Below are 20,545 nucleotides of genomic sequence, written 5' to 3'. Positions count from 1 at the left end.
AAAACCACCTTGGAACATGATGAGCATATTATAAATTGATATGGATGTACAAGACTGAAATAACTGCATTTACAAGGTTAGCTATATTAACTTGAGGGCTAAAACTTGGCATTCATACTTAATATGTGATTTAATGCTGAACATTAACATTTTTCACATCTTACGATAAGACCGGTTAAATCCAAATAGATCTTACTGTAGACAGGCATGCTTTTAATCCGTTCCCAAACTGACAGTACATGTGAAGAAAGGCTTATCTGGTGATACTATGGACACATCCTAGACGAATTCCTCTCACAGCAATGGTGCAGGCAAGGTGTGGAAGAACAGTCATGTGGGACACAGCCTTAACATCAGCAGAAAATTCTGCAGTGTTAAGTTTCAAACATGGGATTAAGGTTTATATTACTGATATGGAAAGCTCCCTACAACAGAAACCCTGGCAGCTGAGGAGTCAACATTGCCCAAGAGAGTCTGACCAAGGACACCCCCGTTGTATGAAAAGTCCAAACAGTTCGTCTGCAGCAGTTATAGGGCAGGGTCTTCACCCATTCAACTCCTGCTTCCCTGCCCCAGTCTTCCTACTAAATTCTCTGAGGAAAAAATGCAGCTACATCTCCATCCAGAACCTCTTCCTTCTGGCAATAAACACAATATATGCAATCACAGAAAAACAAATGTTTTAACTGCAGCGAAACATTACAGAAAGTTGGCTCATTTTTCTAGCCAATCACAAACAACCAAATTAATACATAAATTAAAACAAAATTTCCTTTTCTTTCTGTGACAGTAACTAAATGTGTTAGTTACGTAGAATAGCAGCTCATTATCCAATAATCACTGTATAGTAGTTTCAGAAACAGAAAAAGCCAAGGAAGCATATGTGAAGAAGTCCAGCTCCTTTGGAATAAGGAAGTGTCGTACCCATGGAGCCTGGGCGTGTTTTAGATGAACTGCAACCCTTGCCCCCTCTACATTTGTTTCAAAAAGCCCACTTCAAGTTGCATTGAGGGAAATTATCAACAAGTATTACGGTACAAACAAACCAGAATAATGACTAGATGGCACAGGATCAGCAGGAGCAGAGGTCTGCTTGGAAGGCTGAAAACACAGCACATGGAAGTGGACTTGTGGGTGCAGTATGAGAACGCATAGAGTGCTGGGCTGGAAACTCCACTGTTGTGTTCAGAGACCATAGTAACTATGATCTTATCTGGATTGAGAGATTTTGGAAAAAACATACTTCAACTAAACTCAAGTAAAAACCACAAACATCTGAAGGTCCTGTTGATGCAAGATGTGCCTAGAACTTTGGCTGATACAGAGAAACACGTCCGCTAAGGCACCCCGAGGCAATCTGACAGTGTGTTGGAGAAAACTTGGTTGTCAGTACCACATCATTGTGAGAGTAGAGGGAACGGATTTCTTTCAGGGGGCTGGCTTCTTTGGGCAAACAGTCGACAAGTTCACTGCACTGTGCATCAAACCCCAACAAGCGGATCCCAAAGCCATGCGGGGATGAAATCATCCGGCCATCGGGACTGAAACAAAGTTCTTTGATGTAACCCCGGCCCACATTGGCTTCTTCAATGCAATGAGTCAATCGCAGGGAACAACGAGGCGAGACGGGGCGCACAGGGGCTCCTTCCTGGAATTCATAGACACAAGTCCACTAAAGGGAGAGGCAGAGAAAGGAACATTGAAAGAAAAGTAAAGCACTGCAAATACACATCCCTCCCGCTGCACGTTAAGTGAGTAACACAGGAATGACCAATGCTATCACTTATCTACTCTTCGGTAACTATCTACCATGCAACACTGAAGACAGGCCGGTCCATCAGCATCTCCTCCACTTTGAACTGTCTAAGCAAAACAGCTGCCTAGCATCAAAGCTACTTTTTTAATTAAATAGATGATAGATATAATCTTTTAAATCTAGTTTTTATCTGGAAAGAGCAAAGCTTAATCCTTTGGACAGGCATCTGCTCTAATGTTGTAAACATTTCAATGAAATCTACAATAAAGGAGAACTCAGCCTACTGTAATTTACAATTGACCATTAGAATTTTTTGCCCATAACTTCAAAAGGAAAGAAGTCTTGAAACAAGAGGGAAATAGATTTTTGAAGGAATGTTATGAACAGCTCTATAGCCAGCTTGTTACTTGTGAGACAGCCAGGGATTTTAATGTGCAATCTGATTAACTAATCTCAAACCAAATGCAAAAACAGCTGTATGACAAAATTTAAGTCGTGTTGAAAGATTCAAATTCAGCCACAAGACAGAAGAAGTGTTCTTAGTTCTGTTCCATGTACTCTACAGAAATAAACACCAAGGGAACAATACTAATGAATATTAATAGAAGACAGTAAAGCAGACACCAGGACTGTGGGAAATTGTAACTAGGCCAATCATCAGTATCAACTAACTTAATATTTGCATTTTCAAAAAATTCTGCGTTGCATAGAGGTTTGATTATAAGTTTACAGAACAAGCATAAAATTTGTAGCAAATCTGCTAAGCTTCCATTCAGTCCTCTACACATCTGTAAGAGGTTACCATTATGAAGAGTCTTTCCTCCAAAAAACCCCAAATAAACAACCAAAAAAACCCAACCAAACAAACCCAAAATCAAACCAATCTCAATTTACATCAGCTATCAAATTAAATAAATTGTTTATTATTGGTCAAGTATTCAAAGAATTCTTTGTGGTTTTGGAAAACAAATATAAGAGCTCTGTGTCTTGAAAACAGAGTGGTCTGCACAACTGCCACAGCAATAACTTTGAAATAACCCTAGGAAAAAAGGTGTTTGCAAGAGGACCATCTGGTGGAATCCAGGTGTTCTGAAGGCCCTGGCTGGACACTAAGTTATAAGTGAACTTGAGTTAACCTGGAAGTTACTTCTTCAAAAGCAGGTGCTCCCAAACACAACCTGCAGGCTCTTGCTTGTTGTATACAGTCCATGAAGAAGTTTTTCATTATTTCTAAGTGTATTACAGACTGCTTGTTTGTCTTACAACAGGATCCCAGTGCAATATAGCAACTATTACTTGATGCTTCACAAACAGAATCTGGGAGCATAATCCAACACTGGCCTTAAAGTCTGTCATTACTTCAGAAGGCAGAGCCACCCTGAAGAAAGGCCTGGATAGGATGGAAGAGTGGGCTAACAAGACCTTTATGAAGTTCAACAAGGACAAGTGTAAGCTCCTGCACCTGGGAAAACATAATCCAGGAGCGCAGCACAGGCTGGGATGTATCTGGCTGGGGAGTAGCTCTGTGGAAAGGGACCTGGGGGTTCTGGGGGACAAGCAGCTCAATATGAGTGAACAGTGTGCTGCTGTGGCAAAGAAAGCCAACAGAATGCTGGGCTACATCAACAAGGGCATCACCAGCAGAGATAAGCAAGTTATTATCCTGCTCTACTCAGCACTTGTGAGGCCACCCCTGGAATACAGTGTTCTGTTTTGGTCCCCACTATACAAAAAAAGATGCAGACAGGCTGGAGAGGGTCCAGAGATGGGCCACCAACATGATCAAAGGACTGGGAAGCCTGATGTATGAGGAAAGGCTGAGAGAACAGGGTTTGTTCAGCCTTGATAAAAGGTGGCTTAGGGAAGACTTTATCACCATGTTCCAGTATTTAAAGGGTGGCTACTCAGAAGATGGAGAGTCCTTTTTACAAGGAGTCTCATGGAAGAGACAAGGGGTAATGGGTACAGGTTACTCCTGGGGAGATTCTGATTGGACACAAGAGGAAAATTTTTCACAATGAGAATAACTGGCCATAATCTCCCCAGGGAAGTAGTGCATTCCCTATCACTGGGCACTTTTAAGAGTCAGCTGGACAGGGTGCTAGGCCATCTTGTCTAGACCATGCTTTTGCCAAGAAAAGCTGGACCAGATGATCTTTGAGGTCCCTTCCAACCTGGTATTCTATGACTCTATGATTCTTTAAAGCAGCATTTAGGGGAGTGAAATCTGCAAGCTGCTCAGGAGTTGCAGCTTGTCTTATGACTTAGTACTTCAAATAAAGGTTTTAAATGGATTATGTCAGGAAGATCATTGATACCCCATTTATATTTAAGTTACAGAGTTTTAGGATGAGGGTTGAGACCAAGGCACTTTGTTACATAAACTTCACTGGAATTCATCATATTCAGACCTATGATGTGGCAATTTTAAGTAGATGCAGAAATATTCCATGAGTTTTTTTTTCACAGCAGTGTAGGAGCAGCCTCTGGAAAGCATTCATCGGCACAGCAGGAGCACTTCATCCTTGAAGCACCAATGAAGGCAGAAAACATTTCAAAGGCACTTGAGGAATTCATAGGAGCTCCTTTGCTCAACTTACACCATGTTCACCAGTACACAACTCTAACCCTCTGTCTCTTCCAAGTTCACACCTCTTATATTTTGGTAGTTACATATTTTTAAGTCAGGTATTTGGCAGCACACCTACTGTTCAAAAACTATTAACAGATCTGGGAAGTATAAAACATATTCTATGACAGAACTGGGCAACAGGAGTACTGAATGCAGGATACAAAGTCATACAAGATCATTTAAAAAAACAGACAAAAGAATGTCATAATCTTTGTAAAATTAATGCATTTGTAAGCAGAAACAACTGACTAAATTATTCAAATGCAAATTTACCCCAAAACAAGGAAATTTCAATACAGTTGTATCAATACATCTCACTTAACATTTTTTTTTTAAATGTATTTGTTTTACCTCCTGGTCATCTGTATTACTTGAGCACCGAAGAAGCGTAGCCCACCCTTTTGGATGTAGCTGTAGGGATGTAATGCAATTGCCTCGATCTCTTTCTCCAGGAACCTCTGGTGTTAAGACCTCCAAACTATTTCTAGGTGAACCACCTAGAAGGCAAAGTCAACTGTAAGTCTCATTGATGTCTATACACCGATTTTTACCACATCAGTCTAGTGCTGAAACGAGGTCAAACAAGTGACACTTGCATCTGACTGCTAGCAAAGACCGCACCTTTATGAAAGGGTAAATCAAACAGGGACAACTGAAGCTAATACCAATGGGCTCAGTCCTGATCAAATACCTTCTTTTTTGAAATTTCCTTCAAGAGCTGCATTAAATCACTTCATATTGTGAACTAGGTCAGAGTTAACTTCCCACATGTATGCTCTTCATTATCATTAAAACAAAGTCTAAAGAGTGGGGGTTTTTTAAGAACTACTGGTTCTTAAACTTCTATGACCTCCTTTCCAAATTCCTTCCAAAGTCTCCTAGAAAGCTTTTCACAGGTAAATCATGCCCTGGCATCCAGATAAGCCTCCTGCTTTCATAAGTATGTTTGTGGATCTCACAACCACGAGTAGCTAGAACTTAACATTATATTTATTTTAAATTGCATGTGATTCACAAAGTATTTGCCAATTTGCCAAGTTCATGCTGACTCTCTGAAAGTGTATCTTAGATTCAGAGGAAGCCCCGCTAATCAGAGGATCATCAGTTTTCATAGCTCTGTAGATAGGTAGGACTTGGTTTGTAATTAGAACTTCACAAAACACTGTCCATATTTAGGACCTCTTTGCATACTCTTTTTCCATGCTATTGGATCCTTATGGAGAAAATGCAGGTACATATTCCCATCATTAAGTAAAAAAGCAAAACATAGCGATGCTCTGCTGGTTTCTTGGTTTTTTTTTTTTTTGTTTGTTTGTTTTTCTTTTTTTGCCCTGAAGGTCATTCACACACTCTGAGGAAAAAAAAAAACAAGGAAAAGGGAGCACCTCTACATAACAATAATAATGTACTAATATAAATAAAGATCTTGTTGCTGTTATCAGATTTCTTGGAAAAAAAATGATTAGATCCCCAGACTTTGGTGTGCAATGATATTTTATTGGTTTAATAGAAGTCATAGCAACACTATTCTTTTAGAAGTCACAGAGCCAAAAAACACAGTTCTTCACTACTATGGTCTCCTCTGGATACAATAAGTCAAAGTCCATGATTTTTTATTTTCATTTTTAGAAAAAATATTTTCCTACCTTCTCGCTGGGAGGACCGTGACATGTGTTTCTCAGACAGCAGACCTGAATCATTCTGGTGACACGGTGAACCGACAGCTCGAGGACCAGACGAACCTGATGATGTTATGTCTGCAAACAGCATCAGCCATGAGAACAGCTAAGCACAGCCTACTTACTATGCATGTCCCTCACTTAACCCTCCTTAGAAATGTTAAGTAAAGGGTAAGAGTAAGGCACCCCGTTAAGAAAACAATTTTCAAAGCTCAGTTTATAGTCTAAAAGTACCATTCTGTTTGGCCTCATACAAATAAACTGACAGCACAACAAACTCTGCTGGGAATAAGAGGCAAGCTGCATTCCCTCCTTCTTACCTGCTGTCACTACTAGAAGCCGGGGTATGAATTCTTCCCCAGGCCACTCCCTTTATATCCTGACACCCCAAATGGCAGAGTTTCTGTCAGTATTTTGCTCTGTTACTGCCGTAAAGCAGCAAAATTTCAGACCACACGATTCTTCCAGGTCTGCAGATGTCACAGATGTGTGTGACCCCTGAACAACAGAGCAGCTACTGTGCCAAAGAGTTCTTCGGTGGAACCCTTCTGACTCCACCTATACCTTCTTTTACTAGCTTTAAGTATCCCATGAAACACCTCTAACACAGAAGCTGCCATAGAGTTTTCCACAAGCATTCACCTGAACTTGTTGTAGTCCTCCTAGCTCTTAAAATTGGGTAGCTGCCAACCTCTAAAGATTTGTTTAGGTCAAGGTCATGTAAAATCAGAAGATATCCAGAGGAGGTTGAGATCAACATTTTGGAACAGTCCGGTGTCAGCCTCATTCGCATAAGAAAACGGGTGTGAAAAAACTTCTTGTGGGGACATCCGTCTTCTGTGCACCTGGACAGCAAAAGAAAGCACAAGAAATGGCAGCAACTAGCTTCGACTCAAGTCCCTAATAATGTCCAGAAGAATCCAAGATGTGCTAAGCATCCTTGTTCATTCAAAAAAACATTTTTAGTAGTCTTTATCCTACCTAAATCAGATTTTCATGAAATGGCAGAAGTCACATTTTCATACTACAACAACAATGAAGATAGAACTCTTAAAAAAAAAAAAAAAAAAAAAACAAACACAAAAACCTGAACTACATTTGGCATGCCAGCAAGAAAAGCTCTCTTTTTAGCTACCAGACTATTACCATATAAAGGTGATGCAAGTTCTTGATAAGGGCTATAAACTAATCACAGTATTTAAGAATGCATTATAGCACCATTCAAGGAAGCAGGTTTTCCATCTTGTACAGAAGAACCCTATCCTCATGTGTTCTAGAAATGTAACAGCAGTAACACAGCCACATACCTGTTTGTGTCCCAGATGATCACATTTCCATCAAACCCTGACGTTACTAGTAATCTTGTATTGGTATCGTACTCGATGTTCTTAACCCAGCTAGTGTGACCATGTAAAGTGCACACTTTTGTGTTCAGCTTTCTCAAATCCCAAAGTGCTATTGTAGTGTCATCAGAACAAGTTGCAAACAGTCGATTATCTAGAAACCTGAAAATGGGAGAGAAACACTGTGGCTATTTAGTGCCTTTTCTAATTTAAATATTCTTAAGCAGGAATTTAAGCTAACAGAGAAATAGAGTGGCGACACACACACACAAAAAACCCAACATATAGCAGAATATTTGCCAATAAAACAGTTCCATTAAAAAACAGTACTGTCGGGATATGAACCAGTACTACATCTGTAATAGCAAACTTGTAAATCTGCAGAAGCATAGCCGAAGTTTTTTTGTTTCTTTCTTTTAATGAATCACTTTAAGGTCACACAACAACCAAACTACCAGTGGGACAAATGCTCACGCAGAATCCCTGCAGTAACTAAATCAGTTGCCTATCTGGATCATACTCAGCTTTAAACTTATCAAGTCTTTAAAAGACATAAACGTCCTAGGACTGGTCAGTTTTTGGACCACTGGCAAGACATTGTCACTGACTGGTTTGCAGTCCCTGCAACAGAGCCCTGCTAGCCTAGATTGTTTCTAATTTATGGCTTTCATCTTCCCCATTTTTGCCAGAGCCTTTCACTACTACAGACAGGCAGCACCACAAGACGGAGCAATTCTACCTTAACTTATTTCAGACGACACAAGATCCTATCAGCTCGTAATTATTAAACCCATGCTCCTCTTTACTGTCTTAATTTCTACCCACATATCCACCCTCGTTCTTCCCCTACTATTTTATAAATCTTCCTCTCTTCCCCACTGCAGGCATAAGCTCCCTGCACTCAAAGGAGGTTTTTGAAAGAAAGATCACCTTTTGTTATTTCTATTGGAAGCCCCCTATACTTTTAAACCTTGCTGCTCTGTACAGCGCACATCCCACCAGCTCAGCCAAAACTCTTGGTTCCCAAGCCTCCTTCAGTTAATGCCTGAACGCCTGCCCCTCCGCAAGGCCTGACACTGCTCTGTACCACACATGGTCACTTGGCATATGATGTAGTTGGTCCCAACTGAAAGCTCTCCCCAGATCCTGACCCCACTGGCACAGGCAGAACACAGCACTAGTCACAAAGCCGGCAACAGGAATCCATCAGCAGGGACCTGCTTTCAGGAACACCTTGCCTAGACAGCCCAGCACAGACTGCGGTGGAATTGCCCATGCTGGACAGGCTCAGTGCCAGGCTTACTGGGGTGCTGGGGAGGCAACCAGCTCTTACAGGTGGTGGATCTACAGAGGCCCTTTCCAAATAGACCTCCTACCGCTCCGTGACATGGTCACAGCTCTGCACAGGCGCCTGAAGCACACCACATGCCTGCACCGACCATGCTGAAGACCTGGCCCCGTGGTTTTACACAGGACATACAATGGTGCTTTTCCGAGAGATTTAATCCAGCGGATTAACTATCCAATACATGGCCTGCTTTACTAACCACATGGCTTACACTACATGCGTTACTGCTACCTTGGGAATATGTACTAGATTTAAATCTGAACACTGACACTGTTTGTACATTTCCCTAGACCATTAATTTCATTCCACCTTTGCCCATATTTTGTTTCAGAGTCCTTCCAGCTCCACAATGCCCCAGCGGCACTGCTCGTTGCAGCCACAGAGCCAGGAAGAGCCATGCAGACCTTCTGCATCCAGGAAGGTTTTGTACCACCTGAACAGTATCAACAGCCTCCATCAAAAAGCAAGGGGCTTTTGCTCCAGTGTTTCTGCCTTTCCTTACCCCACAGTACAGTTCATGTGTTTAAAGCAGGCACATGAAGTCGGGCATTTCAAATGCACAAAAGCAGATACACATATCAAAATCCAAGTGCATAGCACTGTTTAGCATGAGAATTTCAGATAGTCTTTGGAAGTAGCAGCTGCACAAGCGGCACAGGCCACCCGAATTTATGAACTCCTTCAATACAGATGTGCAGTTGAGGATTTGAGTGGTTTGAGTTTGAATCACAATAGAACGTAAAATTCTGTTTAACTCAAACTACCGCAAGAAGAGCAAGCCTACTGCTCTGTATTTCACAGGTATTTACAGACCTGCAGTTCTACAGTATGATTTTATGCAGCAGTGAATTTATATCACATGTATAGTGCTTCACAGGCACTCTGTATGTTCTGCACTTAGCAGGTCTTGAGTTCCTGCTTTGTTAACAGATGACAAGCTCATCACTAATGTCAGATTGGGAGAAGATGAGAAAGACCATGGATTACTACACTGATCAGGTTAAGTACGTAGCCTGTTCAGGTGGTAATCCTTTACCATGACAATTTCTGATCTTCAGACAAAATTCAATATATATCACTCCAGCCTGAAGTAGTATGAGGCAGCTTGACCACCTTCAAGCGATTACAGAAGGAAAGAATATCTGATATAAAAACACTTCATCAGACAGAGGGGATAGAAGGGCTGGAATCAGCACTAAAAAGGCACAGCTAAGTAATGAATAAATTGAGTCTAGAGGTTACTGAAGCACATACAAGATTTTTCAAAAACACCAAACGAAGACAAGACTTTGAAAGCATACTTAGACAAGTTATTTGGTTCACTGAGAAAATTACTGGATAAAATTATTTAGTTTGCGTTACAGAGATCAAAGTTTATCATATGACATTCCCACTGCAATATATGCATGCCCTTACTTTTAGAAGGGCAAAGCACACTGTTTTATGTTTGGAATTCACACCCGATGAAGGCATTTGGGAAATAAAAAGCCTGGACTGACATAAAAGGGAAAATAAAATCTGTGTGAAAAACACCAGAAGTAGCTGCACATGAATACTAAGGCAAGAACGATCTACACAGAGACATGCAGTAAGTCACCCCTAGAAACAGCATTTTATCTTTTAGACTTAGAATCAGACTACATCATGTAAAAATAGCAACTCCAATGAAAAATAACCAACTACAACTGGAAGAATCCAACATTTCAGATTTTCAGGGCAAAGGTAAAACAAAGGACACCTCTTGCCTGTATAAATCCATCCCTCGCTTTTATCTCAGATACTACAGCAGCCCTGCTTCACCCACCTCAAATGGGTTTCAGAAGAAATAGACAGGGAGATCCAAATAGTATTGAACAGCTTTCATATAGGGAATGACCAAATAGACTAGGATTCACTTGAAAAATAGCTAATTGAAGGTACATAATGTCTCCAGCATATAAAACTGACCAACACAGAGAAAGTAAATAGAGATTAATTATTCTTTGTCTTCCTACTTAAGAAAAGAAGGCACCAAGTTTTAAAAAGCACTACTAAATACCCCTTGAAACACATCTGTGCCATCGAGCTCTGCCATTGGAGAGTTTTAAGTAAGCTCAAAATCTGACCAAATTCAAGTGGAAAAAAATGTCTGCTTCAGATGATTACACACAAATTGCCAGTGACTGGGAGACTACAGGGAGGGGCCACTACATCCTTTCTTGTTCATACATACGTCTGAGGCACCTGCTATAGGCCACAGCAGTAACGGTATTTATTTTTGGTACTTAATTCAAGGAATTTATGTAGTAGTATAACGCTTGAAGTCCTGCCCATTAAGCAGAAAAAATACTCCAGGTAATGCTGTACTAACCATGTATTACAGAATATAATTAAGTACCTTGTAACTAAGTTTATAACAACAAACGGGGACATAAAGGAAACCACAGGAAAAGATGCCACTATCCTACAAAGAAAAAATAAAGCTTTAAGAACCATTTCGAAGAAGAACAGAAAATTTACTACATGTTGCTAGGAAGGACCTCAGTCTGGTGATTAACAGTAGATCTGACTTATCTGCTTGGAGGTAGTACTGGTATTTTTATGTAAATTAAACTACATAGAGAAAAGACATTTAAGGACCAAGAACAGAATTACAAAGCCTCACAGACAGACAAAGTGGAAAGAAAGGATATCCTTTGAATAAGAGAAGAGAGTGGCAGGAAGTTTCAATGCTGTTGTCAACCAAGGAATGAGATAAATTTTCAAGACCAGCACAGCTGACCAGCCAACCAGTCAAGGAGCCTGCAACAGAATGCTCTTTGTAAAACATGATCCAGACTAACTCACTTGAAACACTAGCAATAGTAGTTTGAATATAAGGATCAGATACTGAATTAGAGATGTATAAAAAGCAAAATAAATCCAGTTTGCCTTTGCCTTCCAATATCTTGGCTTTATTTCTCACCTATCTAAAAACTAAGCATGTTTAAAGGACAACCCCCAGCATGCAAGACATGAAATTTCCTTACAGAAAAGCATGTTCTCAGCGTCTTCCCTTCTATTTGTGTCAGATAACACCAGCTTTTACTTTAGCTTTTCTGAAAGACATCCAACAGATGTAAAACTTCAGTCTCTTCTAAAAAGGACAAGCAGCTTGTGAAAAACATCAGTATATATCTGAAGAACGTATAAAGACACTAGCACTCCACATTTTATTCAGCTCTTTTGAGGGGAAATGCTCAGATTGCTTCTACAGTTTTCTTTTTTTTGTTGTTTGGTTTTGGGGGTTAGGTTAAATTTTATTATAAGTTTTATTATTTTTAGGCTAAAAATAATAGAATTTAAAAGGAAAAACATTAGATGACAAAAATACTGATGATTTAGGTTCCTGCTCTTGCTATTTCCCACTTCATCCTGGGAAACAGGCACAGGATTTAAACCATAAAGACTGAGTTTAAGTTGAATTGCAGAAGCCATTTCACTTTCCCAGCTTGTCTATATCCTACCGATATTTCAAGCAACCAGTCTTTGTTTGGAAATGCCTATGCAACTATGACAATTACTCTTATGATTCAATGTATTAATATAAATACCTGATCTTGCTAGTCTCAGACTTGCAATTTAAACATAAATCACACACTACTTGTTATGCTCCGATTTACCATGTTCATTCAGGGCATTCCAAAGGCCAGTTAAAACAGGTGACAATACCTGTCCTGGTCTAAGGTAAAACAGAACCAATTTTCTCTTCAGTAGTTTTTCAATTGAGCCTCTTCTAACTGACTGCAACTAACAGTCTATTATGTCCACCTCTAGCAGACAAGGTCTGATGTTTATAGTGAATACCAAGGAACGGTATGCAGAGAGGCTCTTGCTTATACTTATTGCTGTAACAACCAAGGTCAGCTAACTTTGTTACATACCAAATTGGAGGACTGGAAGCAGAAAAGCATAGAGGGAGGAGTGGACAGGACAGGTGACCCAAAACTGACCAACAGCATATTCCATCCCATCTGCCTCATGCTCAGTATAAATGGTGAGGGATCAAAGGGTCAGCTCTTTTTGTTATTAACATCATCAATTCTTCTGCATGCGTTGCATGAGTGGTTTCTTATTAAATATAGTGCAGGAGTAGGTGTCCACCACCCGTACCAGCACGAGCCACCCAAGCTGCTCTGACAACAAATACTGCCGCTACTCCAACTCCATCAGTACTGGTACAAGTCGCTCCAGTGACCAGCAAACAGAAAAAGAGGGCAGTTTGTTCCCCTGGTCCTTATGACAGAGGCCAGATAGCATGGGAGAGAAGAGTTCTGGCAAAGATCCAGGAAAGGGTCCTTCTAAAGATCTGGGAAAGGGACCTTCTCAAGCAGATCAGGGAGAGAGTCCTTCTCGGGCAGTATCAACGCAGGAGGGGGAGTCAGACACAGAGGTAATAATTCAATCCTTATCTACAGAGGATTTGCAAGACATGAGAAAGGACTTTAGCTGTAATGAAAGTGAGACACTTATCACCTGGTTGCTCCAATGCTGGGATAATGGGGCAGATACCATAGCTTTAAAGGCAGAGAAGCCAGGCAGCTGGGAAACCTGGCTAGAAACAGAGGTATCAATAAAGCAATTGGAAGAAAGTCAGACAATCTCAGTCTCCGGAGGCAACTCCAATCAGCCATAAAGAGCAGGTATCCCTTTAAGGACGACATCAAATGCCGCCCAAGCAGATAGACCAGCATGGAAAAAAGTATTAAGTACCTGAGAGAACTGGCTGCGCAAGAGGTGATTTATGGTGACTGGCAAGTGAATGTAGACCCTGATGAAATGCCATGCAAACTTCCTATGCTGTGGAAGTTTGTGCAGAGTGCACCACTGATGTATTCCCACACATTGTCAACAATGGTCTGGGGAGGACCTGATGCCGACACACCAACTGTAAATGAAGTGGCTAACAGAGTACAACAGTATGAAGGTATGAAGACAGTCTCTCTCATCCCCTCACTGTTGCAGCCATGGAAAAAATTGACTGAGAAAACCAAGAAAATGACTGAGAAAAATGAGACATTCTTTGAAAAACTATGATAAATTGTCCACGATGGAGGAAAGATCCCAGTCTTCCCCTGAATGCACCTGTGTCGCAGCCACTAGGAGAAGACACTCTTCTCCTCCCATAAACTGCAGCTCTTCTATCCAAAATCATCTGCCAGCATTATATACCACCACCACTTTCAGATTCCTCCTCTTCCCCTTTCCAGCCTTTCGCTACCTCCAATACCAAAGAGAAGGAAAATGGCACAAAGCAAACAGCAGCCTAATGGCTTCACAAAACCCGCTCCCCCCAAGAAAGCACATAACACAAACTTACCACACTGTCGTAAGAAAAGCATCTATGGTAAGACAAAATATGAGGTCTCTCATTCTTTCTGGCCTACCTGATATTATTGACACAGTCTTCGTGAGCTTCAGAGAGAGTTTTGATGTGCTTTGAAGATATTGGGTCAAAAAGCAGTACTTCAGTCTGTTCACAAGCAACAGTCAACACTGACCTGCAGGGGAGTACAGCAAAGCAGAAACATTTGTATCCGTTAAAAGAAATAACATCTGTGCGCATCCAGCTAACCTCCGTTCCCTGTCCTCACAGAAACATAGCTTCACCATTACTTAGCATGGTTCTCTGTTTACACTGCACAGAATCTGCCACAGTGTTGATGGTTTTTTTGATGCCTTCTTGCAGATGCCTATTTGCAAGCATGTAATACACAAAAAATGTAGAAGAAAATAGCATGTTGTTTTATTCTGGAGAAGTTAACTTCTCTAATTCCTTTTCTGACTTTTCTGCCTGGCTGTTGGCATAATTAATGCACAGCTGCTGCATTCACTGGGCAGAACACATGATCTTTTAATTAACTTCGTTTTTTTAAACATGCAAGGTGGTTGTTTTATAATGGCCATTTACTTCACAGATCCAATGATGGCATTATTTAAATCACACAGTTAAGTGTATTTACATCAGTGGGTTTTTTTTAAAGTTACTTAAGCGTGATTTGTCCCATCACTGCAGTACAGTGCACAAACTCAGCAGTTCCTGTCTGGGAAGAAAGAATAATCAAGCTCTGGCTTGATTCAAAGCAGGAAACCTCCTGCTTTGTTCATGTGAGGGTATTTGCTTAATGTTGCAGGAAAGAATTAAAAAAAAAAAAAAATGACAACAGCACCCAAGAGTAAGTGGAAAGGCATCTGCTCTGAAATTCTACTGCAGATTTCCTATATGACTATGCCCATGTCATGGTCTCCCTCTGTCCATTCACCGGCAACACTTTTCAGGGGGTTGGAAAACACTAGTTTGCTTTTTAGGGTGTCAGCCAATCAGCTGAAGAGCTCTGTAAGATGCAAGGGTCTGACAGAGGCTGTACAGAAAAAGGAAGCGCAGCCTCCATCGAGTGCCAGCAGTCTGCTCACACACGAGAACCAGCCAGCTGCAAGCCACCTTTTACACTGTCACTGCATTAACCCTCATCAAAGACGACAACATACAGTAACAACCCCCTCCAATCTTCCTCCCGTATCAACTGTGACAATATTCCCCCCTAAGACCTTTACAGATGCTACCCCAGCTACACCACCACTTTGTAACAGGCAGCCAGTGCCGAAGTGCAACCACCACCTTCTTCAGGGTGAAGGGGTAAAGACGTACCATTTTCTCATCTCCTTCCGTAACACTGACTTCAATGGCTATTTAGTTTGGCATCCACCCAAAAGCAGCATAAAGATGACCTTCACACTGCATATTCAGGAGCAGAATGTTTAAACCAAACTCTAAAGGATAGCATCCTTCCCCGATAATCCGACTACTGAAGAAGCTCTGCTGACTGCCTGCACTTTTCTACATGACAATAGCACGAAGCCAATAAATGCTAAAGGCAGAAGTAAGACTGATTCAAAAGTTTATTTAAAGTATCCAGCCTTTCTGCAACTGAGTCATTTTTTTCACTAAAACCTTATATTATAAAGTTTAGATTTAAAAGTTTTACTGTTTAAAATAGCAAGAAGTCAGGGGATTGCTATCAGACGCCACATGCTATTAACTACAAAGAAAGAAAACAACACCTTTTGTTAGAGAACTCTAAATGCAGTAGTGTTGTTATGGAAGTGATGGTCAAAGGCAGGAATAGTGAGGCACTGGCACCTGTATAAATTGGGCATTAGAAGAGACTCAGTCTAGGAACTTGGCTAATTGTTATCCATGGTTTTGAGATTAATTTCACACCAGACATTGAGCCACACTACCCTTACTACTCTGAAGATACAGAAAAGTCTGGAGCAAGATTTAGTATCTAACCATATCTCCTAATTCTCTTGCCAATATCAGAGCAATCTCTAGGAACTACAATTTCAAGGATATTACCTCCTTTAAAAAAACTGCACTTTTTCTTCCCCACATGAAAACATCCGTGTATCCATTTACAGCTTTTCTTAGAGAAAAAAAAAAATAAAAATCAAAGACCTTGTCCAGGATACACATTATTTCTGAATGAGACCAGACAGCCATCTGCAGACAGTTCACAGGGGTCCAAACAGGCACAGAAACCATCAACTGCCCACAGCTTGGGCAGGCTGTCCAGCTCTGCACCAGCCTCTCCTAGGGTATCGATATTTATTGGGTTCACGTATGTTGAAAAGTCTAAGTATGATGACATCACAGTAACAGTGAAGTTTGGCCTGCTCAGTTAGTGAAGTCAACCTCCAGAAAAGCTCAAAAGTTCCCCCAACACTGTGGAACTCTGACCAGTACAGCAGTGTTGCAGCAACAGGGCTGCACACCCCAGCGACCCTCAGTCTGCAAAGTGAGCCCTTGAGAGCAGCTCCCCACAGGCATGCCAGACCTAACCCGCAGTGCACACAGCCCAAAGGCAAGGTCCCCAACATGTCCCCAGAACAGTGCTTTGAGGCGCCAGAAGCTGACAGAAGGGGCAAGGGACAGCGACACAGCATCACTGACCACAGTTGGTTTCCTTGAGAGAAGCTACAGAGAGACCAAAAGTCTCCACTACACAGGACAGGTCTGGCCAGCATGGGTTAGGGCAGGTCTGTGACTGCTCTAAGATGAGCATAACCAGCAGAGAATTATGCAGAAGTGAGCATGGTTTGGGCTGTTTCATTTGGTATCCAGGCAACTGAGGTTCAGTGCCATGGTCTGAACTTGTGCCCAACGCCACTGGCAGTCTGCTGGGCCAAACACTGCAGCCACAGAGAACACCAAGTCCATGGATGCATCCCTTTGACATGAGAATCTTTTTGCTGGGTTCGTTTTGGAGAGGGAAGGTCCCTGGTTTAGCTCACTGTGCAGTCTCACAAGCATCAAGCAGAAAGGAGGTGGGAGGAATACAGAACTACACCTTTTGCCAGAAACTTGCACAAATGATCTTAAAGAATAGCCCAGTTGTACTGCTACTGCAGCTGACACTTTCTACACCAGTACAGAACATCCACACGTGGGTGTGTTTCCACTGTAGTCACCAAGGCAAGCCAGCAGATCAATTCCCCCTGGCCTCTTTGCACTCCATACAGCAGAGAGGACCCCATGTCTTGGGAATCTTCAGCACACCCAGCTGGCGATCTACAAAAGAAATCACTTTCCAGCTACAGTCACCTTGTCCCGGTTTGAATGACACAGGACTAATTTCTCTTCTAATACTTGGGAAAACTGCACTTTTAGAAGACTCCAGTGTCTGAATTTGTGAAAATATTTACTTTACAGCCAGCTATGGTGTGTGGATCTCAAGGTCTCAGTGTTTTCAAGCTAGCCAGGTGCAGGGACGAGGAGGAGCTAGACCCGGGCACTTGACCCAAGCCGGCCAACAGGATTATTTCATACCATCAACGTCACATTCACTATAAATTAGAAAGTTTGCTGTGAAATTCCCTCTCTCCCTTGATGGCTGCCATCCTGAGAACTTTGTGCCCTGGTGTTAGACTCCTGAGGCCTTCCCTTCCTTCTGAAGCTGTAGCGCTCGCAGTGTCCGACATTTGCTGTCCACTGCTGGGAGTGCACAACTTTCTACTGATATAATTGGCTGAGAATAATCTTTGTCTATTCTGTATTGGTGTCGGGATCAATATCGGTTCTTTAGTGCTGTTAATGTTAATTATTTAATCTTATTCTATTAAATCTCTTTATACTTCAGCTCCCAGGTTTCCTTGTTTTTCCAGATTCCCTTTCCCAGGTGGGGAGGGGTCATCAGGTGATAGAATGGTTGTTTAAATTACAAGAAATTGTTATGGGTCTCTCAAACCATAACACACCTGAAAATGGTTTTGATAGTTTCTGGAGCTTAACCTTGTCCTTTTCAAAAAACAGAGGAACAAATAAGGAGTTGAAACTCGGCTCTACAGCACAACTGCAGCAAAACTGTCATGAGTTCAGATGTTCTTGAAAACCAGAAGTCTCTGCTGATGAAAACTCACTGAAAATGGAAAAGCTGGCCAGCCATCAAGGGTTACAAAGATTTCAATTCTGACTATCCAAACTGAAAATGCTGCGGAGACCACCGTAGCTCGCAAGGTCTTTCTGACAAGAAAACTTCACATACAAGCATACTGTAAGATACAAATATGCAGGTATCTCTGAATCGAACTCACTCTGCTTTCAGCTGGTGTGCCAGCACTTCTTTTATTCTAAATCCAACTGCCATTTGCTTTTGTCTACACTGCTACACGAGTGTGCAGAACACCGCTAAACTCATTTCTCAGTGCAGACTCACAAAACTCATGGAGCCCTACATGAATAAATGTCACATTTCAAACAGAAACTTAGGTCTCCGCGAACATCTGGCATGAACACCTTTGCGAGTTAACGAAGCGGTTCCACCTCCACCACTCTGTTCTCAACTGCGTGCCTCAGTTTACCATCTCCCTTTCTTCCCCGAGAAGACCCGCAGAGGAGCCGGGAGAGCCGCCGGGCCGTGGGAAGCCGGACGGGCTCACGGCGAGAGGGACGGGCCGTTCGTGGGCAAGAACAGCGGAGCGCCAGGGCCTCCCGCGCCGAGTCCCGTCCCCCCTGGGGCCGAGTCCTGACGCTGCCCCAGCTGAGCCGCCCCAGACCTTACGATCCCCCCGCCACGGGTGTCCCAGGTCACGATAACAGCGGCCCCGCGGTAGAGCGCGACCGGGCGAGGGGGGGGGAGGGGGGCACCAGCACCCGGAGAGGTGGGGGACGGGACAGCCACGCCGCCAGCCGGGCCTGGCCCAGCTCCCACAGGCCGGGGCACCCTGCACCGCTCCGCGGCGCGCAGCGGCCGGGCGGCAGGGCGCAGGCACGGGCAGCTCCGCTCTGCCCGCCCGGGCGGTAGTGGCGGCGGGGCCGGGCCGGCGGCGAGCGGCCCGGGCTCGGCGGGGGAGCGGGGAGCCGCGCTGGGCCCCTACCCGTCGGGCGAGTACTCGAGGTTGAAGACGGCGCCGTGTGTGCGGGTACTGAGGTACACGGAGTCGGCGGGCTGGATGGAGCCGTACAGCCCGGTCATGGCGCGGAAAGTGTCCCGCGCCGGGTCCACGGCGGCGCTGCGGCCCAGGCAGCGCCCGCGCAGCCACCCGAACAGGCCAGCCCCCGGCACCGCCCGCGGGGAGGCGGGCTGCAGCGCCGGCTCCATGCCGACAGCCGAGCCGGGCCCCGGGGCCGCTGGGCCGCCGGTGCCGGTCCCCGCCTGGGGGGCCTCCGCCTCCGCGCTCATAGCGCGGGCATCGCCGGGCGGCGCCTCCACCTTTCCTCCGTCGGCGGCCCTGCGCCTGCGCGCCCCGCCCGGCCCCGCCCCGCGCGGGCCACGTGACCACCGCGCTTGGCGGCGCCCCGCCCCGCCCCCGCCCGCTTCGGATGTCCCCTAGTAGTTCCCAGGCCCTGGGAGCTGCGCAGCCCCGGTCAGCCGGCGGGAGTACGTCCCGAGCAGCCGGCCGTAACTCGGTGTGCCGGATCTCACACGGCAGAGGCGGCAGAGCGCCGCGCAGCAGCTCGGGCGAAGGCACAGGGTGACCCAGCGAGATCGTCACCTGTGCGGCCGGTGCCGAGACCGCTCTCCCCGCACCACACCATCTCCCCGCAGCACGGAGTCAGCCCGAACGGCATGGAAAAGGGAAACCCACCACCCCTCATGGCTAAAATCTGGCATTAACTTTTTAACCCTTTTGTTGTCTTCTAGTTAGAATTTTAGCCATTTTCATTAACATTAAAGTTGTTAGCATAAATTAGGCCTGTTAACTTTTGGTGTTAGCTGAACTTGCAATATAGGGTCTTGTGTATGACCATTTTGTTACATACTTGGCCAGATGGTCGGCCTTGGGTATATTTCTTCACAAGCATCTGGGCTAATTAATAGAGGAACTTTCTGAGACGTTCTCACAGATAACGAGGATTCTATCCTTGAGTCATATGAGAAAGAACACCTAATCAAGGAAAGGAGGTGGTGGTGTCTTTCTTTGAAGTAAAACATCCTGGAGCAGATCAGCATATAAACCTTGAGGATGCTACTAATCTACCATGTTTTGAAAGGCCTAGCCCACTTGGCAGAAAAGTGAAAATTCTGGGTGTCCTAAGCTGAACTACCTTCATTATAATACTAAAAGTCATGCCCATAGGCCAAGAAGACCCTTGCCCATATGAAGACCCTTCCCTTGCACAGGCGTGGTAACTGAGGAGAACGCCATAACAAATATTATAATAATATGTAAATTACTAACCCATCATTGTAACTGGGGGTATGCTACCTTGTAACTTTTGTGTATAAATATGACAAGAAAGCCAGCATGGGGTATGCATGATTTCTG

General features: G+C 43.6%; 1 protein-coding gene across 1 annotated transcript; it reads right to left on the bottom strand.

Moving 5' to 3' along the window:
• Positions 1-663: 663 nt before the first annotated feature.
• Positions 664-19,458, bottom strand: DCAF10 (DDB1 and CUL4 associated factor 10; the record flags this gene model as incomplete). The annotated part of the gene is made up of 7 exons (XM_082497788.1): positions 664-1,672; positions 4,740-4,885; positions 6,035-6,145; positions 6,710-6,912; positions 7,375-7,572; positions 14,164-14,277; positions 19,154-19,458. 7 exons carry the CDS (start codon positions 19,456-19,458, stop codon positions 1,304-1,306), a joined length of 1,446 nt encoding a protein of 481 aa, XP_082353914.1. The 3' UTR covers positions 664-1,303.
• Between the last annotated feature and the right edge of the window lie 1,087 nt (positions 19,459-20,545).

This window comes from Vanellus vanellus, assembly GCF_965231255.1.
Source record: "Vanellus vanellus genome assembly, chromosome: Z".
Lineage (NCBI taxonomy): Eukaryota > Metazoa > Chordata > Aves > Charadriiformes > Charadriidae > Vanellus > Vanellus vanellus.
This window is presented reverse-complemented; position numbering and strand designations above follow the sequence as displayed.